At 39.0% G+C, this 25,193-nt stretch overlaps 1 protein-coding gene across 4 annotated transcripts in view; it reads left to right on the top strand.

Annotated features, from left to right (window-relative positions):
- LYN (LYN proto-oncogene, Src family tyrosine kinase) overlaps positions 1–24,609 on the top strand; it is a 51,750-nt gene extending 27,141 nt beyond the window's left edge. For all 4 annotated transcript variants that reach the window (XM_064652914.1, XM_064652898.1, XM_064652906.1 and 1 more), the window contains exons 8-13: positions 19–171; positions 6,802–6,984; positions 7,895–7,971; positions 15,904–16,057; positions 17,814–17,945; positions 22,977–24,609. In XM_064652914.1, coding sequence (XP_064508984.1) covers positions 19–171; positions 6,802–6,984; positions 7,895–7,971; positions 15,904–16,057; positions 17,814–17,945; positions 22,977–23,179 — 902 coding nt within the window. In that variant the 3' untranslated portion in view covers positions 23,180–24,609. The remainder of the gene's footprint in view (positions 1–18; positions 172–6,801; positions 6,985–7,894; positions 7,972–15,903; positions 16,058–17,813; positions 17,946–22,976) is intronic.
- Positions 24,610–25,193: the final 584 nt, after the last annotated feature.

The following is a 25,193-nucleotide window of genomic DNA, read 5'->3' as shown; positions in this document are numbered from 1 at the left end:
TTTTTCTTTGAAAACCAGAGCAATCAGATGGTTTATGTAGAAAGCTGGAAAAAGCTTGTATTAGTCCCAAGCCTCAAAAACCATGGGATAAAGATGCGTGGGAAATTCCACGGGAATCGATTAAATTAGTGAAGAAACTTGGAGCTGGTCAGTTTGGAGAAGTCTGGATGGGTAAGTTTATTCTTTTGAAATAAGTATTAAACTCTGAAAGAAGTGTCATTTCGGAGTCATTCAAAAATGTAGTGGACATGAACCTGGTCCGATTTACTTGTAAACCAGCCAAATTAGGTCCAGAATATGTCTTCTTGTGAGGAGAGAGGGTTTGTAAAAGAGGGTAGATACCTGACAAATAAGTGGAATAAATCCTTTTGGAGTCTTTTAAAGGGAAAAACTAGTGAGTGAGCACTGTAATTTAGAAGGTTAAAGACAATAAGGTTTTTTTGGTAGGGTTTTGTGGGGGAAATAGAAGGTTATAGTAAGATGTGGCTCCCAAGTCTCAAAATTGATGGGTCTCTCAGAACTTTGCTTCAAATCATAAAGTGTTAAAGAACATGAAATAAAAAGAAACAATGTCTTTTAGTGAATTGCCTATTGAGATTTCATTGTATCTTCATAAAGAGGATGCTGTAATGTAGTGCATGGGGCTGCCAGACTGGGTGAAAAAAGAGAGCAGACTTGACCCAAGCGTATTGTCTGCCAGTGTCTGCTTAGAAAGTAGGTGACTTACATAGTAAGAAGACTAGAGATTGAACACCCTCTACCTTGAATTATCATGCAAGTTCCCAATAATAAAACTGTCATAAGACTTACAAGTTGTAAATGTTAATATATACACAGCAAAAAATGATAGCATTAATTATTATCACCTAAATAATTATCTTTGTTGGCTTACAAGCAATGTTTTCTCAGCCTTGATGACTTCCTTTGGCAAGGGCCTATGTCCAGTGTCACATGGGCATAGTGAAAATGGTTTAATCATCTTGCTTTTGAAATGCTGCCTCTTCTGACATCTGAGTATTCTTTTGGCTTCTGTATTGCATGTTCTGTGTGCTATTCATTACTTACACCCTTTTTACCAGTTACCTTCTTGTTTGGGGTAAACTATACCTTCCTCCCTAAGTCTTCATTAGGATGTTTTTTAAGGCCAAACCATTCTCAGTCATTAACCTTTCCTTGAATCTCTTTTTTGGATGTTATATTTAAATTGGAATAAAATTGTTACAGTTATAATAGTAATAGATCAGATGGAGGTGATAATGATTATTATTAAGGTGTAAGATTCTATAGGTAAGGTATTTCTGAGCAACTTAAGAGTGTATCCCAAAGCTTGCTAGAAGACACAAAGCTATGAAAGGGTCTCTGATGACCCATAAGAGTGGGTCAGTCTGGCAGGAATGTCACTGCTTTGAAGAGATGCTCTCATTTAGAAAAGCAAAGCACAGATTGGTGCTGTTTGAGTAGCAAATTATACACACAACTACAACGTCATTCAGAAAGCTCTAGTTCAGTCATAGGTGTAATCTTTTGGTATAAATCATATAAAAATGCAGGCAACACATCACTATAGAATAATATAGCCGAATTCAGGCTTTTATCTGCCTTCATGAGAAAAGGCTTAAGAAACCCTCTAGCTATGATATACATGAATGACAGTTTAGATATTAGTCAGGACAAGTGTCAGTCATTGTGCAGTTATTTCTGTTTAATAAATCAGGACCAGAAATGTTCAACTGACACTGAAATACTGTGGAAGACTTTTTGGTAGGAGGTAATCAACTACTTGAAGACATAGATCATTTTGGGAAGTGACTAATTCTGCACAAAGGAATAAAACTTTAAAAGGGTGTTTCTGGTTCAAGATGTTTCCTCTTGTTTGTGTCATTATTTTAACATCTAAATTGGGCCTAACCCCTGTGTCTGAAATGCTGCACTGTGAGAAAAATTAATGTACTGTAAAAGCGATCACTGTGTTTCCTCTTCTCTGCTTCCTTTCTGAAGCAAAAGAAGATGATTTGCATGGCACAAGTCTACTCAAATCAGGAGCATGGTTAATACTAGAACCAAGGAAGTTCAAACTGGAAAGCGAATATTAGGTCAGCTGTGTCGTGCAGGGTGTCAGCAAACACTGTGTATTGTAATGATCAACCAGGGACATTGGGAGGTATGTAAAGGTACTGAGAAACAGCCTAGTTGTTACGCTGTCCTGACTAGAGAGCTGGTTGTTATGCTACCACCTCACATACAGCAAAATTATTTTTCAGCTGTAGTGTGAATTAAAGAGCAATACTATCCCATGGTTTAATTACTAAATAAATTTCTTCTTGATAAGGGGTACTTAGAATTGTGGTTTCAGAGGGAACAGTGTCCTACTCAGAGGAACTGTGCTTCCTCGTAAAGAAAGATGTAGAGCTACTAGACCTTTGTGGCAAAGGGTCACAAAGATTATGAAAGGACTGGAGCACCTCTCTCTTGAGGAAAGGCTGAGAGACCTGAGACTATTCAGCCTTGAAAAGGCTTGGGGATCTTATCAATGTATGTAAATAGCTGAAGGAGGTATGCAGAGAGGATGGAGCCAGGCTCTTCTCAGTGGTGCCCAGTGACAAGACCAGAAGCAAAGGGCACAAACTGAAACACAGGAGGCTCCCTTTGAACATCAGGAAACCCTTTTTCATTGAGTGACCAAGCACTGGCATAGGTTGCCCAGAGAGGCTGTGGTGTCTCCATCCTTGAAGAGAATCAAAAGCCAACTTGACACAGTCCTGGACAACCAGCTTGATTGGGTGTGTTAGGCCCTGGTACCTTCCAGAGGCCCCTTCCAACCTGAACCCTTCTGTGATTCTGTGAGACATGGGAATATAGAGATAATACTGTTACTGCAATGTGAAGATAGGAAAGCGTATCTTTTATAGTATTTTCTTTTTAGTATGTCCGTAAGTACTTTCTGGGCTTCCACGTTGATATCTTCTTCGTGAACATTTTGGAGCTGATACTGTGGGATGACTAAGAAAACTCTAGGAACAAAAAACAAGCCCGAAGCACTTGGCTGTGTTCCTATATGACCCGTGCAGAGAATCTTTGTCACCTATGGAGTGGGCAGCTGAATCTCCTCCAGTTCTGAAGAGTTCCTTTTACACTGAGAAAACTTGCTACCAATTTCTCATATTGTTTATCACTGCAAGTGCAATTTCTTCATTACAGTTATGTGCAATTTTATGCATTTTATAAAGACTTTCTCTTTTTAGGCTATCAAGTTAGTGTTTAAGTGTGCAGTTTGGGCATCAGCTGTGCTGACACAATAGATGAAAACAACATGGCAGAATTGTGCTCACATTTTATGCACTGCACCATGGAAGTGGTTAGAAAGCTTCAGCCTCCACTCTATGCCTTCCTATTTAATGGGCTGTATGGAGATGAGCAAGAGATGGAGCTACTGCTGTTCTCAGTCTCTTCCTGGGTCTCCCCTGCAACAGTAACCGCCTGAGATATAATCTTTCTTTTAATAGTGTCATACTTCTGTAGCCCAAACAAGTTGTTTCCAGTATATGCTGCAGGGAATTACTGCAAAAGCAGAGGAAGGAGAAAACTGCATGTTGTAGGCTTGTTCAAAAAGTTGTTCATCTTTAGACCTAGAGATCTGGTCAGAAATGGTAGGCTCAACTTCGTTATTGTCTGTTGTAAGTTCATATCACAGCTTGGCCTGATTAATCTTGTGCAAGAATCTGAGGACAACCTGGGTGTCCAAGATACTTCTCTGTTAAAATAATAGTAATCAGCTCCAAGATAGATACCTGAAACACTAAATTTTTTTGAGGATTCTATTCTAAGATGTAGAGAAGAACATTGCTACTGCTTGCTTCACATTTGATTTTTAACAGAAGCTGAAACTGCAGAGAAACTCACTTCCTGCCATGGTATGAAAGGTTTTTAGACCATGGAGTTCAGTGCATCTGGGCAGCTACTTTGGTGATGTGACGAAACAGAGCAGCACTGCAAGAGCAGGGTCTATGTTTTATGCATTTTTGTTCCTAGTGTGCACTGATATGAAATGAATCATGATGCTCTGTGGCATCAATAATCCATGAAGAGAATTCTCAAGCAGGGCTAAGAGGAAAGTTAACAAGGCAAATGCAGCCATTATAGTGTATTTTATTAATGAGGCACATCTTGCTTGCATTTCAGGTGTAAAAGATTCTCTTATTCAATAACCTCTGAATTAGAATATTAGTAATATTTGTTTTGAAGGTGTATTTTCTTTTGCAGCTGTTAGAAAAAAACAGAGTAAATCGTATTACAGAAATCCTTTTGTTACAATAAAAGACATCTAAAATGAACCAAGAAAACTTACTGGTACATCTCATTAGTATTAGAAAAGAAATTTGACAACACATAGATGAGCTGAATGTTAGTTGCAAAAAATCTGAATTTTATGTCAGATGTTCTAGATCTAAGCAAGAATTTCATTGCTTATCTATCTTCTTGAATTCACTTTTAGGTAGCAGTCCTAAGTTCATTCAGCAGACCATAGTTCATTCATATGATATGGCAAGCAATACTGTGACACAGCAAGCACTGGGTCTACACCCAGAGTCGGGCTCAGTTCAGCCAAGGCAGGTGTTAGTGAATAGTTTAGAGCCCCAGGCACTGTAGGAAGCTGGGGGATGATGCCATAGTCACCCCTTCCCACAGCTCCTGGCACAGAATCCTTCTGTGATGCAGATTAAACCTTAAATTTGCTGTCACTAAAGCTCTTTGAGGTCATCAGTTTTCTCTCCACCTGAACAAAGGCTGCAGTTCCTTACCTGAACAGTAAGAGTCTGCCTGCAAAGCAGATTATCTTTTGGGGCACTACCACAGATGTTCTCATAGCAGTGATAGGTGACCTGGCATGAGGACTAGGACTTTGTTGGGCTGGGGTGGTACAGATGCATACTAAAAAGATGCTGCCTGCTCCAGGTCCAGCCCAAACAAAGCTAACACTGGTTTTGCTGATAATGTGAGTGGGAAAGGTGACAAATTCCAGTTTTGCCAAGCTCTTAACGTCCACTTTTTTGTGTGTGCTCATAGAGTTCATGACCGCCTTTCCTCAGGGTTTTGGTGTCCCATCCCTGCCAATACCTGATTTAATAAACAAACATAGAAGTAATCAAGATCAATTATCGCTAGTGCTCCCACCAGCTACTTGCTTCGTATATTATGACCAGAGGGTCAGAGTAGACTTTTTTACAGCAGAAAACCTCAGTGTCACTGAGGCATTGCAGTAAAGCCAAGTTTCTTTAAGACCCTAGTTTGATAGATTTCTGTAGTGAATGTAAAATATTGTTACATAGCTAATGGTGTGTTGCTCATAATTGCTTCACAGAAATAATGATATTGATTAGTATGTTCAGTAGAGACTTCAACAAATTGGGAGTGGAAATCATGCTCTGTTTTAGAGTATGGGATGGAATAGTAGAAATGATAGAAATAAACTTTCTGATTCTTAAGCAGAAAGAAATATATTTTATATCTTTTTCTCTAATAGATATAAATATATGCCTGAGCTTTAACAGCAGATTTGACCTGTAGCTGTAATTTTTTACTGTTAGGTAATTTAGAGAAATGTCTATGTTATGCTTTGACCTGACCATGTTTGGAAAAATGGATTTAATAATTGCGCAGGTGAATATTTTGTGATTGACATAGTGGCTTTTCTCAGGTGATGATTCTTCTTCAAAAAAAGAAGATGCAGTGGTTAGAGCAATCACTTAAGATCTGGGAACTAGGTCCTTGCTTTGCCACTGATTTCTTTTGTTAGGATGATAGTATAAGGAAGCGGTAGATTCCAGTTTGGAGGTGGAGGTAGTCTGCATTGTTGCTGCATAAGGCAATGAGTCTATATCATTGAGTCATGAAAGTTTTACCTCTTCTGAGAAATATTTCTGCAGTGTTGCAATGGGTATGATGGGGTACAAAAGTTACATTTATATCCCTATCTCTTTCTTTCTCTCTATTTCTTTTATTTTTCAAATTAAATGACTTCATGAGATAAACTTTAGTATCAGTGCTTGCTACTCTATTTTTAATACTATTTTAACATTTATTTAATGTTTGGGAAAATCAGAAAATTATTCTCTCTACTTTTTTTGTAACTAGACTATTACATTAGAAGGTTTGATAAACAAAGAAATGAACCACAGCCACAGTCTCCTCCACTTTTGGCGTGAGCTATGTGATAAGAAGTTATCACATTTTAAATCTTGTGCTGAACACTGCAGGATTGCAGTCCTGGCAGCGTATCCTTGTTGGTCACAAGAACACTTGTTTGATTGCACTTTCCCGTAATGCTCCATTTTGAGCACTGAGGGTTACGGAAAGGATTAGAAGCATGAGACTGGCATGCATAAAATAGCAAAAAGTCATGGGATTTAAAGATACTCCAGAATCTTGCAGTCAGTCCTTGGACGCTATTGGATTCTGAGAAAATTTAAGTGGACTCTCATTAAAACATGTCTTGACAAGTTTTTATGCGCTACTTGTGAATGAAAACTTGGTATGAAGTCAGATCACTTGCTTGCTTTAATTTTTTTTTTTTTTTGAGATAACTGATTTCTAAATATAAGGAATGGATCATTTTTCACTGCAATGTTGTATCAGTTGCAAAATAAAAAGGAATTCTAGCATTTGTGCTACATCTGGCACTTGCTTTCAGACTCTTAGCTATTCCTGGAATCTAACATCACCTGCTTTACAAATTCCTGCTAGTCGGGGTGCTGTGTGGTGCAGAGTGACTTCAAGTGCACTGATTGTATTCTCTCTTTGTAGGTTACTATCACAATAGTACGAAAGTAGCTGTGAAGACCTTGAAGCCTGGAACAATGTCTGTGCAAGCCTTCCTGGAAGAAGCCAATCTTATGAAAACACTTCAGCATGATAAGCTCGTTAGGCTTTATGCTGTAGTGACCAAAGAAGAGCCTATTTATATTATAACAGAATTCATGGCAAAAGGTGAGAAAAACATTGGATCTGCAAGCAGTGTTTTAGGTGAACTCTTCTGCTTCTCCTAAATTAGTCCCCTTTCTTTAAAAAGGAAGGAATGATAGAGTTATTTTTTGAGTGCTCAGGTATTAATTGAAGAAGAACCTATCCTTAAGATGGGCTGAGGCTTTAATTTTGTGATCTATTGCTGCATTTGTGAATCTGAATTTACAGTTTTCTTAAATGCGGCATTTTTAATTGTTTCTGAATCAGAGGATAACCCCAAAATAGCCCTGGTTCCTACCTAACTAACTGGACTAACTACCTAACTGACTCCCTACCTAACTTTTGTTTCTGGTATCATAGCAAGGCAATTAAAATATACCTTAGAAATTGCCTTATGTGGCCCTTGAATTGATAAAGGTGTGTGTAATAAGGTGAATGAGGTGTGGTCTTGCAAGGATGGCTGCACTACTAGAAAAGGACAACCTTTATAGAGCATTACTGCAAAAAATATGCAAGGTTTCCTTCTCAGATTGTCTTGGGTGATAGTTTTTCTTGCTTTGTTCTGTTCTCAAGCCATTTTGTGTTGAGGTATTTGTTCTTCATGACTTGGAAAGGACTGATGTGAGTACTTCTACTAGACAGTTCCTGATGGTCCGTAGACTAGCATGCTTACCAAACTCAACACCACTAAACTGAGATATGGTCTGATGGGAGTTTTCTACACCCAGGAAAATGGCTAAACTCAGATATCTGACATGCAGACTTGGATGTTACAGTTGCTAAATCATGCAAAGAGACTGTCTTATTATGGTCAACTTGAAAATACATCAAAACACTTCACTGCATCAATTTTGTGATCCATAACACTGGGGACTGGTGTGACCTTTCTTTTGGTAATAAGCTGCACTGACTTAATCTTTCTCTGTTGTAACAGGAAGTTTGCTGGATTTCCTGAAGAGTGATGAAGGAAGTAAATTGTTGCTTCCAAAGCTAATTGACTTCTCTGCTCAGGTAAAGTTTAGGAAATATGCTCAAAATTAGTGGGGTTTTATTTTTCTCAGAGTCTGAAACTCATGCTGGGCAGCTTTGTCTTCAGGGGTTTTTGAGTAAATAAGGTCATTTGAAAGGAGGAAATACATAAAAGAGGTTTCAAAGGGAATGTGTGAGGTCACTGCTGGTAACTTAACTAGATGTCAGTGAAACCCTGATTAGATGGCAGCAGTACACATCTGCTTTCCTTTGTGGAAAGGCTGCTTTCAATTTGAGCAGCTATGTGTTGAAAGTGTAAGTACAAGTTTGTGATTTTGTGCTTAGGAGATTCCTTGAATGTTAATAAATGTGTCATTTTTTTACTTCTTAAGTTAGGTTAATTGGTCAAACGTCTTTTAACCTCAATTGACTCTACTTGGTTTCAAATTCTTATGTAAGTTATTATGAAATGATGTTTCAGTATACTAGTATATGATTCATGAACCAGGATGATTGTTTCAAAATATACAAGTAATCCCATGTCATAAATGAAACCTGGAGAGAGAGACCCCAGAGTGATTTGTGTTTCACAGCCTGCATCAGAGGTGCCCAGAGCCCAATTTTTTGTCTTCGACAGTTACCAGCACTAGATGTCCAGGGAGGCATGTAACAAAAATAGAGTAATAATTGTGGTTTTGTGAGTTGTAGTTCATGTTACTAATAGGTAATGAAGGCATTTCTGTTAGGTTATTGCTAATCAATCTTTTAGGGTTTTTATTATGCATTGGAGTTTACAGATATTTGTACCCTATTACAGTAACTTGTTGTAACTCACGAAGAAAGATGGGAAAACTCTAAAAGGTATGGCAAAACATTCAGGATTTATACCAAAAATTCACAATAAGAATATTATATAAACATTTTATATAACCATTGATATACAGATAAATATAAGATTAGAAATATTTCTTTGCCCAGAGGGTTGTCAAACAGTAAAATAGGTTTCCTAGAGAGGCAATCAGTGCCCCAAACCTGTCATTGTTTAAGAGGCATTTGGACATGCCTTAATAACATGTTTTAACTTTTGGTTAAAATGGCCTGAAGTGGTCAAGCAGTTGGACCAGATGATCATTGGAGGTCCTTTCCAAATAGAATTATTCTATCCTATAGTATATTACATATCACGTGTTGTTATGTAGATGTTCAATATATCAAATACAGATTTTTATTTATCCAATGCAGGAGCAATTTTTGTTATAATTATTGGTTTCGTGTAGCTATAGGCTTTCTAAGTTTTAAGAATTCTTTGAGTAATTTGTCCTTGAGAATTTAGTGGGATAAAAGCTTTGTAGATGTAGAAAACCTGCTGGATCCCAGGTCATGGCCTGAAGAGATGAATAACAGTGGGCAGAAAAGAAGAAAAAAAAGGGAGCTTTGAAAATAGTGTGTAAAATTCAAGGGAGAGAAGAACATCTGTGAGCAGTGATATGAAAGGAGACCTGAGATGTAAAGAGAAAAGCACATGTAGTTTCACAGCAGTGGAGTTAGGGATGTTGTGTTCATTTTAAATATTGTGTTTACAGAAATTTAAGGCTTAAAAAGTGCAATGAACTAGAGCAGAACTCTAACTGTGTACAACTTGGGTAAATCGCTTCAAGATAACAGGGGTCAGAGATTGTCATTTACAAAACTTTGAAGGTCAGGTCACTTGAAATGAACATCACTTGTCACCGTGATCTGACAGCAACCTCTCAGAGCCAATTCCTGCACTTGGCCTCAGAGGCCAGGACCTTGTGCTGCACAGGTGATGTGAGAAATCCCTCTTGTCACCTCTTTCAAAAGAAATTCCTGAGAGCGAGCTGTGCATTGGCTTGGAGTGATCCTGAAGGGGTTTTCGGGAATGCCTCTCTGAGCGTTTCTGGCTGCAGCCCAAACAAAACTTTGGAACAGAGATAGCAGGATTTTTCTTGTGGAAAGAATCTGTAGAGTTTTTGAGCACATTTGTAAAGAGCCCTTAATGCCATTGGGTAATAACAGGACTGTGTAGAATAGACTTGCAGGCTGCATGTGTGTGGTTCCAGACTAGAGATTTCCCTCTGACCAACACCGATGTTCCCACTGGTCTTCTCTGTCTCTGACAGTCTGAATGTTAATTGATGGGTCTTTAGGGTAAAAGATGGGACAAAAATATTTTCAGACCTTTGCTAAGGTAGTGGCAATTTTACTGCAGACCTGTGGATCACACTTTTCCAGAATGTAGGCTATATATAAAGGAGAACACAAAATGTATGTAGCGTTTTTGATATGCCTCTAGTTTGTACAAATGGAGCACTAATTTAGTCTTACAGCAATGATGTTAACCTCTCCGTAGAGCTAAGGGGAATGAAATTTGGAGAGATATGTTTCAGAAGAGGTTAAAAATAATATGGAAGGAAGCTTGTGGTGAAGTTCTTAACATCAGGTTGTTTTTTTTTCCTTGGTGGACACACGGTCATTACTGTCTAATCACACTGTTCTGGCAAGGCAGTTTGCCAGACTGTCCCAGCTTCTCACCAACACTGGAAATGCAAGAAATTGTAGCTGAGCATTAGCTTATTTTTCCCCTCATACATCTGTGATGTTACATGACACAGGAGGGACTGAGAATGGGAGAAAGAGAGGGAAGGATGTGGTCTGTGTACTATTAGAGGGCTGAAGAATATAGTGCAGGTAGATGTACAGGAACCCTCAGCTGAAGCTGATTTTCCAAGTGTTATTGGAGAGCAACAACAGCTGTGAGTTGTTGTTTGCATTGCCAGGCTGTCTTTTAGTGCTCCACTTGCTGAGCTTATTATGCCTTTGCCTTGAACAGTCTTGAAAAAAAAATATGTTTACAAGAGGTGAAACATTCTGATTTTGAAAATGAGGACTGCTGTCCTAGGTGAAATAACACCTTTTAAAAAGTAAGCCTTTTTCAAGCAATATAATCAAGTATATAATCAAATATACTCCTGCTCTGCTAAACTGATTTTGCTGTTTAGTTAGATGAACACACTCACTGATGGCCATTTTTGACAGAGATAGCTGTTACTTGGTTACACTTACATCTAGTGCCTACTTTAACTTACAGCTGCGGATTCTGGATTTTGAGGGTTTTCTTTCTGTACTAATGGTCATGATTTATGAAATTAAGCTTGTAGAAAAGATGGCAAAAAAAATGCTTGCTAGGAAGGTGGTCCAGCTCAGATTCTAAAGCAACCTGCCCTCTGACAGAGCTGAAGGTATCTCTTGTGTTTTAATTAGTGCATATGAGCAGGGGCAGGGGGAATCTAGTGTTAGCTGCACCCTGGCAAAGACAATTTTATTCACTGGAGATGAACATTAGATGTCTCTGAAATGAGCAGGTTTTAAAGGAAGGTGAGATTTGCAAACAAATCTTCAGGCACGTACTATCTGCTTTAGTACAGAGCAGAGCTGTGGCATCTCCTGTAGAAGTCAGCATGTTGGACAATTCTCAGTATGTCGGACATGCCAGAAACAGCCAGGAATATGGAAAAACCAAAACCTGAGCCTGCCTCCCTGCCTGCATGGCCACTGTTTGTGCATGGGTCAGCAGCATGGCAACGTCTTTGGCTGCTCTCACGGCTGCCTCGCATCTGGCAGGCATTACCTGGCACAGGTGATGAGTGGTTCCCAGTGGTTCCCCTTGCTGGGCTCTGCCTGCCAGCTCAGCCAGCGGACTCGGGGAATCCAAAGGTGCCATTAGCTGTTGATTCCTGGGTGCAGGTCGGAGTGTAAGCGAATTTCATTGCTTTGTCCATGGTCTACTGCCAGATCTTGCTAATGCAGCGGGCCAAGGCGGTCCACATGGACATTGCCCAAATTCCTCTTGGTCATTTACAGGCAACAGCGTGGCTCCTTCAGCACTTAAGCAACTGGCAAACTCTGGATTTTACTAGTTGTTTTCTGTCTTGCCTTAGAGGAAATTTACCCAAAGAGCCTCTGGTTCTTTGTTTCACAGTTCTTGAATTCGTACTTGCTTCTGTTTGATGAGATCTGCTGAAAACGTATGATGGGAATTCAGAGAACCTTTTGTATGTGTAAACTCTTCCTGCTTCTTATGCAAATCCATTACCTTCCTTGTAGCACACACATGCATAGTGGCTGTGGTTAGGAAAATGATATCTGTTTTTACTGAACATACTCATGGTATAACTTTTGAACTGGTCAAAGCTTTGTCCTAAAAACAGTCTTTTTCTTTCCCATGCAGTGCCGATACTTTCATTAGTTCTTCTATGACCTACAGCTTCACTGGCAACTACTTTCTGCCTTCTAAGGCTACAGTGTCATTGAAATAATAGTAAACTTAGAATAAAATTAGTAGAGATTTTTAATGTAGTGTTTTAATCCCTCCCGCCCCTCTCTTTTAAGGTCATAGGGAAAAGTCCTAGATTACAATTAATTTTAAGTCTTATTTGGCATTGTGACATTTCTACTGCATATTCCTTTTCAAGCTTCTTTGATTTTTAATGATACCCTCTAATGTTCTAGTGCATAATTATATACATTACTTTAATAATACCTTTTTTCCCCGTGGGTCTGCTTTGACTACATAGCTGCTTGACTGGATCAAGAGGAATATGATTTTGCAACCTTTCCTGACTTCACCTTTAGGATAAGCACTGCTGCAAACTGAAAATTGTTATTCCACCGATAAATCACTTGAAGATATGTGTCTTTTGCAATAGTTCTTCACAGACAAAGAGTCACATGAGGATGAACTCTCTTTTTGAAAACTCTGTGATCAAGAAGTGTGTTTTATTTTATTATGCGTTTGGACATTATTGAAAGGTACCTGAAAGGTACCATTATTGAAAGGTTAATCCTAGACCAAAGACAGCTCTGTCCAGATGAACAACACATCTGCTTCAAACCTTTCAAAACTGCAGGCTGCTTTTAGTGAGGCTTCTCCCTAGGAACTGAGAGAATTACCAAATTAAGAGAATGTGAAACTCGGGGTATCCTCTGCTTAAAATGCACCAACAAGACGCTTGTGTCCACCTAAGACTTTGGCACTCATTTTCAGTCGGGTTTTTGGGATGCTCTGATTCACCACCAGCTATGGGCCTGAGCAGCCCATGTGGGCAGCTGAGAGCAGCTCTAAGGCCACTGTCCCACACCTGCCATGACTTTTAGCTGAAGCTTTACAGTTACAGAGGCTGTCTTGTGGAATGATTTATTTCTCCCAGAAGACCTTTCTCCCATTCTTACCCTGCGTGCATAGTTCCTAGTATGTAGGGATTTGTTGGTTGGTTGTTTTTAAAAGGATTTAATTTGGGTATTTCTAAAAGTGTGTCAGTAGTTCATTAAAGGTGATGGGGAACTGCTCCTTTCTTGGCAGTAACACTTGTGCAGTGTAGGCAGAATCCTCTCTTAAAGGCCACAAAACATATTTGTGAAGTTCAAATTAGCTTTCCCATCCTGCCTCCTGAATAGAAGTTCCATGTAACTGAACAGTCTTGACAGGTACCAATGATCATTAAAAGACAGGGAAAAAGGCTTTAATTTTCTTTTGTTCACATGAATTTCTCTACCATTAACATATCATTTGGCAATGAAAACCCAACAATTATCATTAGAAGTTATCACTTGGGCTCTGGCACCCATTCCCTTGATCAAAAAAATCTTAATTTTTTTCTTTCTTCTTTTCCCACAAGCAAAGATTTAACATGACTAGACATGTGAATTCAGTTGTCCAGTTGCTGTGTTTCCCCTCCTCCCATTCAAAATTCCTTGCTCATTATTCTTTTCCTACTTTGGAATTTTTTGCATGCCCAAGTACTTGAATATGCATGGCTTCTTTGAATTTTTCTGATTCAATGCAGTCAAAACCATTGTCCTGGAATTTTACAGAAATATAGTTTGTATTTGCTGAAAACGTAATGAATAATTTGTTTTCACATTCTTATTTGTGACTAATCAGATGATGACTTTGGTGAATCTGGCAAAAATAAGAGAAAATAAAATGGTCTTTCCAATGGCTTTTCTTGGTTGGACTTAGGAATTAAATATCACCATCACAAATGTCTCTTTTGTGAAGTGGTTCTTCACTCCCTAGCCAGCAGTTTGCCCAAATATTAAATTTGTGCAGGGAAGAAGGAGAAAAGTTGATTCCTCTGTGATATTTTGGTGATATTAGTGTCTGCATTTTGAGTGTATCTGCCAAGCTGGCTTGTCCAGCCTCAGCACTGATCTTACACCAAAACCTTTCTTTTCATCTCTCCTTCTCCCCAAGCACAAGTAATGGCATGGGGAGGAGAGAGAGGCAGAGCAAGCTCTGAATTAAATACTGCTCTTCTATTCTGAAGCAATTATTGTGTAAGTGTCTAGTAAGACTCTCTGTGGCAATTATTCACTAGTAGCTGCTTCTTTCATTATAAAACATCTTACTTATTTCTAGAAAATGTGAAATGCAGGTGTTCTTCATTCTCTTAATTGTCGGAGTTTCTTTCTGGTTTGATGTGAGAACCCTCCCTGCATTGTATAAGGGCAATATCACACTGCTCTGAAGAATATATTGGTTTGTAAGAAGAGGTTTGCAGTGGAAGGAGGTGGGAGGGCAAGTGGCTCTATTTTTCCATTGCTTAAACCGAAAAAGAGGAACAAAGACCATGTGGTTTTGTGTTGTAAGTGTGTGCCTTTGCAGAACCCCTCAGGGACTTTTTAGAAACGGATAAGCAGAAGTGATGTTAATGCTTTCTTAAAATTTGGTCAAGTGCTCTGCCTGCTTTACTGCACAGCAGAAATTAGCACCTCTGGTGCTGAGAAGGGATCTGTCTATGTGTCTTCTCCTGAGGTGGAGAGGAAAGAGCCTGTGAGGAGGGCGCTGGGGGCTGGCACTGGCAAAGGACTCTTACTGCTTTACTGCTGCTTCACTGGCAAATCTGAGAGTTTGTGTGTTCCTCAAACCATGTGGGCAAGAGTGAGTGGTCTGTCACCCACCCACAGACATCCCGGAGAGGTACTTGTGGCACAGGTTGGACTGTGGCTCTTGCCTGGGAATGGCCCATCAGCAGTCTCACAAGAAAGATAAAATCTGACAGCTCACAAGAACAGGTTTTACTTCTGTTTTTTTCTTCGCTTCTCCTAAACTTTTGGACATAATAATCTACACATCAGTTTATTTCTCTGAGTTTAGAAACTATTATTTCAGTTTGGATTTTTTTTTTTGAAAAGTAAAATGTTTTTCTTTAGGAAAAAAAAGGCAATCTGGACAAATACTAAAACAATCATCCCTAGTGCCTATTTTGAGGACATTAATCCTCTTTAACTTGGTTTAGAAATCAGTTTGGGCTGCTGAAATACAGTTATATTTCCTTATGATAGTATCTGAAAACTGGCTGTTGCTAAACACTCCTCGTGTATGAACAGGTACATGTTGTTGTAGAATAAAATAAAGTTGTTTGCCCTATCTTAGTAATTGTTTCCTGATTGCCCAGGCCTTTACTGAGTAAATAGAAAGCTGTTGGTTTTGGTGGTTTTTTTAACACTCTGCTCTGTTGCTTCATCAGGCCTTAAATGGAACATCTGTATCTTAACTTATTCATTCCTTCCATTTTCCTAGTACTTGGACAATAAACCAGTTAGTAGTTTGGGAAAGAGAATATTTTAATAGAAATCTTAGGAACATTTTAATTAAGATTTTGTTTCAGGAAATGTCTTTCATACATGTCTAATCCTGCTAGTTGTTATTCACCCAAACAATTCCTTCAGAGCTGTTACTACTGTAAGCATAGTTTTACAGGACTGGATCTGCTCATAGGTTTTCCATGGCAACCCCCTTTTCCTTGCTTCCATGTAAAAAATGCTCCAAAGACACCAATAATGAATAAATGGATGCGGCTTTGCTGATACCTTGGAAAAACAGACAGGTCAGAGCTGCTAATGGAGTTGTGTGGTGTCAAAATATCAAAATAGCTGTTCTTTTGCTTACAGATTGCAGAAGGGATGGCATACATAGAAAGAAAAAATTATATCCATCGAGATTTGAGAGCAGCGAATGTTCTGGTTTCAGACTTACTGATGTGCAAAATTGCTGATTTTGGACTAGCGAGAGTCATTGAAGACAACGAATACACAGCAAGGGAAGGTATGTCTTTTCATTTTTGTCTTTAAAACTTCAGCCTCTGGGAGGCAGTGAGGCTGTATTTAACAGTAACATGGTCACCAAGGGCAGAAAGTCCTGTAAAGACTTCCTAGAAGCAGCATTCTAATGCCAACAACTTCTAAAAAGAATAAGGAAACAAATAACCTCTCTGAGCTCTCTGGGCTTTTTGATGAGTTTATTTTAAATAGATTTGAAAAACAGAGAAAAATGAGAGTACTTAACTGCACACAGTTTTTTTTTTAAATGAAGAAATTAATTACACAGCCACAGCTTCCATCTCACAGAATCAATGCCAAGAAAATATGATCTTTTATTCTCTTCACATCCTTAATTCCTAATTTCAGATAGGGAAAGGAAGGAGCCCTAGCAGGTGTAGTTGCTGGTAACAAGAAAAGCTTTAGCAGGACTGGTTCCCTTTTAAAGCTGCTTTGGGAGCTGCAACATTAATTTGCATGTTCAGCAGCATTGCTGCTACTTGTAGGGACACTGGAAGACTGGGTCATGTCCCTGTTCAGCACATGGATGGAAGCTAAGAGTGCAACAAGGTCAGGAATGGCAAGAGGAAAAACATGCTGTTAAAGATACATGTTTGGGGTTTGCCAGGTGTGTTTTGCTAATGTTGTCAAGGATCCTTTCAGGAAGTGCACAGCCAGTTCGTTGTAGTGAATAGTCTTTATTTATGCTTCCATGCACAGATTGCATAAGGGTAACTTTTCAGAGTGAGTTTGTTGGCTGGCTTTCCCCTTCTCGTTTCAAAGACACTATGTCAGGTTTTCACACAGTCTGGATGGAAACTGGTAATGCAGGACAAGGGGGGAAGAACTAAGGTATGAGGAAGAAAGAGAACAATGCGCTACAGTTGAGATTAAAGGAAGATGAGCTATTCAGCAGTCACTGAATTACAGTAATTCAGTATATCAGAGCAAAGGGTCTGATTAAGCAGTTTTCAGAGGTACAGACCCATATGTGTGTGTTTTAGCTATCTCTGAACGTTGTATATTGATTAAATTAACTTTTCACATTATACATTTTTTATGTTGAGTTTCTTTGATGTGTTTTCTGCCATTCAGAAAAGTTTTCTAGTGTAAGAATGACAGAGCAGGCTAAAAAGGGCTTAGAGACAATCTGCTTATATTGCTTCTCATTGTCAAAAGAACTAATGTAGTATTCCCAACAAATGCTGCCTGAACATTTTTCATTTACCTGGAAGGAGTTTGCTTTTATTTGGCAGTTTCTGGAATCAGTTAGTTAGTTATATACGAAGGACAGTAACATCAGATATGATTTTTTTAAGGTATGTCTTGCTACTGCTTTTGCATCTATGGCTGAATGTGAAATTAATTCAAGTGTATGTTCAAGCCAGACTGACGTTATTTAAAATAGGGAAAGTTAGTTAAAATCTTGTGAAGTTCCAGGTGATGGGAATTGTAAGATTGTTGCCTGACCACTGGGCAGAAGGGAAAACAGTGGTGAATTGTTGCTAAAATTATAGTCATACCTAGGGATCAGAAGGTGCTATGTAACTTCCAGCATCTTATTTGCCCCTCTGACACAGGACATGCAGTGTGGCAACGTGCATCCTGCGGCACATCTCTGCTGATAACTCTTGTATAGAAGGAATTTTGGTAATTTTGCTAACTTAGGTGTATCAAAGGCGAGTCATTTATGACCTTTTACTGACTTGATATTGAGTGTTTAAATTTGCCTTTGACTGTTTGTGACTGTACTTCTTTTTTAGGTGCAAAATTCCCTATTAAATGGACAGCACCAGAGGCAATTAACTATGGATCTTTCACTATCAAATCTGATGTGTGGTCATTTGGGATTCTCCTGTATGAAATTGTTACATATGGAAAGATTCCTTATCCAGGTATGGGCCTGGGTTTTTACTCTGTATTTATACTTTGGTGTTAAAAAGCAGAGAAAATACGCAGAGAAAGAGCTGGCATCTGACAGTAAGTGACCCCAGTGATTTGAAAAATATCTTACAGGTAATCTTACTGCTTTGGGAACTTACAGTCACTGTACATGTAAACCACATGCCTCACTGGGGTGAATTTTAGCTAGGAGACTAAAGGCACCATGAACACATAGCTGTTTTTATACTTTCCAAAGGTGTTACATTTACAGCAAATGCTGCATTGTCACAGATCTCTGCTTTATGAGCAGAAGCACAGTCCCATTGTGAGGATGCAGTGCTGCAAGTTCTAACAGTGCTGTGTAAGCTGCTGGGTTTTTTTATAGGGTAATATGTGAAAGTACTTAGAAAGCATGTTTTCACAAACAAATAGGCTGTAATAATTTGTCAGTGCTGGCTAATCTAAACAAATATGAAAGCAAACCCTAAGGCAGTGTTGATTTACCGCTAGGAATATTTACTATTTGTTGTTCCATATAGCTCAGGTATGAGGCTGCAGAGGTGTACACATCAATTGTAGCTGCATTTAGGTAGCTGTGAGGTTATGTGCTTCATGTTTCATTTTTCATTGTTAAACACAATATGTATTAATGTTTCCAGCACACAGACACTGCTTGTATGAAGGGGTTTTTTAATGCACATGAAATGGTGACATCTCAGGCATAGATGATTAATTCTGAGCAACAGACTGCATTCATTTAAGCTTACTGAGGTTATGGAAAATTGACCTAAATTCTCTTCTCTTGTGGGCAAATGGGGAAAGTACAGCCTTGCTTACCTGTACTGCACATATCATAAGATGGAGTAACTTCTGAGAAGAACCCTTGGGATCTTGACGGGAAAGGGAGAACAGATACTTCATCCAAGCAAAACTTTCCCGGTGCTTCCAGTGCTGCAGCTCTTGCTGTTTAAACAGTGAAAACATTTTCACTACCACTTCATGAGCAGCTGGAATTCTGCATCCTGAACTGCCAGAGATGTTAAGAGGCAGACCCATGTCCCTGAAATGACTGAACACCTCTGGCCACAGGGAAATGGGACCTCCCATGAGACTCAGGCAGCAGGAAAGGGGTGATGGCAGCCAACTTTACACTATGTTATGGAAGAACATATCGACCTTCCATACAAGAGGTAGAGCCAAACCAGACATTCTCATTGCACTGTAAGGTTCTAGTCCAGGAAAACACTTAAGCTCAGGACTAGTCCCCTTAAACTTCAAGAGGTGATAGGAACTGCACTTAGCACAGCTAAGTGTTTAAACATATGCTCTGGGTTGGTTTGTAAGTAAGGGCTATAAAATATGTGATTACATAGCAGGTCCTCCCAAAGCTACTCTAAAAAGTGCTCCTGTCCCCAGAAAGGATCAGACAGGAGTTGTATGCAGCCAAGTTAACAAACGTTTCTTCCCACAGTCAAGTTATCTTTTTTTTCCCCTGTTAGCACATGCCTATGTATCCAGACAGTTGTCTGTGCTGAGCTAGGCTCACAAGGTTATTTCTGGATGCCTTGAAAATTGTCCTTCCCTGAGCAAACCTACACATTCACCTGGAAACCAGCACTAAAAAATACAAAACCCAACCGAATACTTAATTCTGCAGCTAAGTCTGCTTTCTCTTTACCTCCATAAACCATATCATATTTTTATTTTAGGAACACAGTCAATCTGTACAGCAGACACTGTACAGCTGTAGTACTGTGGGAAAATATCTCTTCTAGGGCAAGTCTGGGCAATATTTTTTTTTAAACCTGGGATCATTTTTATGAGCACCATAAATAGTCCATGCACTGTGGATTCATTTGTCAACCAGCAATTAGAAGTAGAAGGCTCTTGACTGCATATTGGAAGATTTTAATAGTTTGCAGGTATTGCTTGCATTAAAAAGGAAGAGGTATATATATCCATTTTAAATAGAAGTATAAATTGAAATAGCCTCTTAGACTGAAAGTTGATACTGAGAATCAGAATCACAGGAAAATAAATGGGTGACCCATTTACTTTACATGAAGAAATATGACAGATTTGGGCAAATCACCCCAGCATGGCAATAGTAACCTGATGATAGGTTGTAACCAGCAGCCACTGGAATGAGTAAACTGATTTTTCACTTCTAATTGGAATGCTTCAAATTATTATTTTCAATTATTAACCAGCTCTAGCAACCAGAGAGTATTCAGCGTAAAGCTGCATATGAAATGGTTTGAGTTGAAACTGGCAAGTAGTTAATACCTGTGAGGAGAATCTAGGTAAGCAACTTTGTAGGAAGCCTGACTAATCAAGAAACTTGGAGCTTTTGTGATCTTTGTTCTTAAATTCCAAAAGCTGTTTCTCTTCCTAAGAAACTCAAAGCAATTAGTGGGACTATAGGTTCAGGAACTACCTCTGAAATATGAAACAAGTTTTAAGATTCTCTTAAAACTAATTTCTGTGTGATTATATAGTATGTCAAATACTGGCAGCATCCACACTTGCATTCCAGTTGTGTCTGCTGCTCTTCACAAGGTATGACCCTTTCTGTACAGTGGGACTCTTCCTTCGTACCACTGTGTTCACAACATTTGCCAGGCTCTAACGTAAGCAAATATGTCTTTGAGAAGCCTAACAGGTACCGCAGCATAAATTAACAGACATGTACTAAAACTTTAGAGCTAATGTCCCTTACTAGCATTCAAGAGGGTGTAAGTGTAATAAATATGCATGTGGGATAGATTCCTTTTACTAATTAGGATGTAGTGATGAGACAGCCAATTCTCTAGGCACAAAAAAAAAAAAAAAAAGAAAAGGAAAAGTTAAACAAGCAGCTATTTTGAGAATATTGCATGGACTGTGGGTAAGCATTTTTCTTTTAAATAAAACCCCAAACATGTGGAAGTACGTACATGACGTATTTACTGTGGGATACTGATGAAAGTATTTTAATTTTGTGCTTCTGAGCTCCAGTAGTTATTTAACATAGTTTTCTTGCAGGGCAGATGAAACACATGCTTTGTCTTTAGCATTTGGGATGTAATAATCGGTCCTGCAGACACTAGATCTAAGCACAATCCTGTAAAGTACTTAAACCCAAAAAATCAGTCCCACTCTGCCCAACAGCAGCAGTCCTCATGTAGCAGCACACAGTTAACTAAGACTTTGCATAGTATTAATAACTGTTTTACTGCACATATTATATACAATCCCTTTCTTTAAGCTCAAGCAGTCAGATCACTGTTCTCTATAAAATGCTTTATTGACTTTCTTCCTGTATTTAATTTGTCTCTATATAGCAGTAATTCCTTTTTCTGTGACAATATGCCGTTCCACTACTTCAAAATACTTCTTTTCTGCACATGGGTAGTATTAGCTCAGGAAAACTTCCCTTCTCTTTTCAAAGAGGAACCGAAAATACAAAAGATGTGCCCAAAGTAAGCACTTTAATCGAGACTCAGATTACACGGCTGATGGTATTTCTGGAATAGGCTAAAGCCAAAAGGCTTGAGCTGAAGTCAGCTATATGAACTATAGTTATCTTGAATAATCCAAGTAGTTATATGGATAAAGTTGTCATTTGGTTGTAATTCAAATATGTCCTTACCTGCCAAGTGGCTTAAATCATAGCCATAGTAGTCAGATAATGTATACAAAGATCTGCACAGTCTGCAGCAACAGAGCTGCACAGCCACCAAGTACTCGTGGGAGCACCACATCTGAATCTCACTGCTGACCTTGCCCAGAGCAGGACCCATCCTGCATCCTCTGAGCCAAGTGTAGCTGCTCTCCCCACACCTCTGGGGAGCTGGTCTATGCAGCAGCAGTGACTGTCACACATGGACCTGACCAGAGGCAGAATTGCCTGAGAAAACCACGAGAAACTGTAGTCTTGGGCAGAGCTGCACCACGTGGAACATTCAGCCTGAGAAGTGGCCAGTGGCTGCGGGTGCTTCTTGTATGGCCAGTCATCAGAACAAACAGCATTCACTGAGTACAGAAAACTTAGAGTCTGTGTCCCGGAGAAGGTAATCCTGGCACCATTACTCCACTGGGTTGCATTAGATTTGCATAGGAAGTGACAAGCCAAAAGGCAGGTTTCTGGGTAAGCCTAAAAAAGGAAAAGCTGGCCCGAGCATAGCTGACCTTCTGAGAGAAGGTGTTGAAATTGTTCTATGAACCAGTCTCTCAAGGGTTTGATAAAGTGGGAGGCGTGATGGGAAATAAAAAAAGTATGGAAGAAGATGATGGAGTCTAGGGCAGGACTCTCTCATGTGATGTTAGTTGGCATGTGAGACTCAGGACACACTTCTTATAGTTACAATTCATACTCTCTAAAAGAAAACCATAACAGGGAAACAAAGCAAAGCTCAGCACAGATGGCAAGATGGTTTTGCATGACAGTTACAGGACAAGGAACAAGGCAGAGGAACTTGCCTGTTACAAGTAAGGATTTTATGAGTGACTGTCTAGTATCTTGCAATCACAGCAGCACTTACAGAAAAGCTGATGTAAAAGAAAATCTGAAAGTGTGTTACTACATTGGGCAGAGTGACTTGGCAGCAGAGCCCCACAGGTAGGCTGCTCTCCATCTCAGTATGGATGGGGTCTACAGCAAGCAGGTTAGTAGCACAGCAGCTAGAGACAAAGGCTGATGCCAGGGTGGGCTTTTGCTGTGAATCTCACTGCCACTGGAAGCAGAATAAATGGTGGCAGAACTGGTCAGAAGAACAGAACAGAGATGGTTCCGGAGACAAGAATTATGATCTTGTTAGACTTGGCTCTACAGAGGTTGCAACACTCGAACTGCAGAAATGGAAATCTTCTCCCCAGGATTTTCAGAGCAAGTCCCTCATTGTGGTGCACACCTCAGCCTTTTTTATTGAACTCATGCTAGTAGCTACTCTTTAAAAGTAGCACTAGTCTTGTATTACTGGGTGAAGGTCTTTAAAGTGAAGTAAATAAAATGGAGATGATTTCATAAAATCTTTCTTTTTTTTTTTTTCTTTTTGTTAAAGGTATGAGCAATTCAGATGTGATGGTTGCTCTTCAGCGTGGGTACCGAATGCCACGCATGGAAACCTGTCCAGCTGAGCTTTACGATATCATGAAAACATGCTGGAAAGACAAAGCAGAAGAGAGGCCAACATTTGATTATCTACAGAGTGTGCTTGATGACTTCTACACAGCAACAGAAGGGCAGTATCAACAACAGCCATAGAATAAAGAACACTTTTTCTATGGACATGGATCATTGGCACAGACTATCATTTGGAGAGACTGCTCAAAACCAATGACTTCATGAGTTCAGATGTCTTAACTGAGTGTGGAAGCTGAAACACTGAAGGAAAGAGTAATTCTGCAGAGAAATAATAATGTTTTTATTTGTTTAAACCAGTTCCTCTAAAACTTGAATTTCTCCTTAAATGTTCTGTGTTTTGCAGCTGTAGAAACATCTTAAAGCAAACAGGCTTTTTGGGGCAGGGAAGGAGAAGGAGGGAAAGCCATCAGGCCCTGGTACAGCTTGACAATGCCTTCTTAGGTTCTAAGTCATGCAAATATGTTACAAGGAGACCTTTATAAAGCGGTGAGAGGATCCAGGAACAGCTGTTTTCAAAAGAACAAGTCACGAAGAAGAACTTACAGATTTAAGACATGCTAATGTTCTTAAATAATCTTTTTTGAAATACAGCATATTGTGAAAATTATTTTTATATACTTGTTTCACATTAGTATCTGGCATACTGTCACCTCTTGTAAGACTTTCTAAACAGATTTCCTTTGAGGAAGAGTTATGTATATAATTCTTTACACAGAAAATAGTTCTGTTTTACTGCTGTATTACTCATACTAAGTTTAAAATCATTTTCAAAGCATCACAGATGCAGAAGTACAAGATGAACACCCGTGACGGCAGAAGCAGCAGCACACCTGGCTCTGTGTTCAACTTTCAGCTTCCCATAAGGCCAAAGTCATCACCTGAAGTCCATGGGAAAGCACAGGATTGTGAAGGAAGTTAACACTTTCATTGCAGTTGCTGAAACTGTTACCAGTGAAAATATTTTAATCTTCATTTTTAATCCTCTGTGATTATTCATGAATATTTCTTATGTTTTTGCTGCTTTAATCAACTAACCTCAAATCTGTTTTAAAGCTAAAACTAGCTCTAGCACTATCAAAACCAACTTGTGGAAATATGCAATAGGATATCAAGTTACATTGCAGTGACACCGTAGTTTGTTACTCCGTATGCAAATCTAATTCTTAGAGTGAATGCAATTTGCTAAGCTCTGTATATTGAATTGTTCTATCAAATTACTTACCAAAACAGATGAACTAGTGCAATTGCAATGTAACCACTTTTTGTTTTTCAAAGTGACACTGGTTCTTACAACTGAAACCCAGTACCCATCTTTGCCACCCTTCAGCCCGATTATTTAGGCAAATGGTACTTTGCAGAAGCTTAAAACCTTTCTGATAAAGCTTCAGTGTGCCTGCAGTTGAAGTTCAGCAGCAGAAATATTCATAGCTTTTCTTTTCCATTGGCTTCCTTCAGTCAAACTGTGCAGTTTAAGCAGACTATCAGTTAAATATGTAAATAGTTTCTATTGTATGGTGATTTTTAATTTTAATAAACACACTTAATCTGAAGCAAGTTGTGTGGTAGTAATTTGAGATAAAACAAATGGCTGATGTTGTATCCACAGTGGTAGCTTCATGTGGAACAGGGAAACATCTGTTCATCACCACTAACAAGATAAATGGATTCTGGTTTCCTTACAGCCATTCAGCCTTGAGAAGCTGTAAAGGACCAAGCTAACCATTTTTGCATCCTTCTTGTGGTTTCTTTTTGACCTGGAGGGCATGAAGAGAGGAAGCCAGTCCTCAGGTATCCTTTAAAACAGCTTCTCAAAATCCTTTAATTTAATAGCAACACAGTCCTTTAGCAACTGTCTGGAAAACATTACAGTTAAGTACAGGCTAATACTTCAATACAGGCTTCATTTTATTTTAAGACAAAAAAAAAAGGCATAAGAGCAGTGGCTCTGGGAACAAGAGGTTAGTGTTGGTAACATACACTCTAAGACAAGAATATAGTCAAGGTATAGCACTAGATAGTTTGAAATGCTATTATGAAAAGTTGCCAGTATTAGCCTGTTCTGATGATTTTTTAACTTCTGTTTGAATATTGCTGTTCCTAAAGCAATTTGTACATAACAGCTTTCTTACTCAGG

This window comes from Pseudopipra pipra, chromosome 1, assembly GCF_036250125.1.
Source record: "Pseudopipra pipra isolate bDixPip1 chromosome 1, bDixPip1.hap1, whole genome shotgun sequence".
Taxonomy (NCBI): Eukaryota; Metazoa; Chordata; class Aves; order Passeriformes; family Pipridae; genus Pseudopipra; species Pseudopipra pipra.
This window is presented reverse-complemented; position numbering and strand designations above follow the sequence as displayed.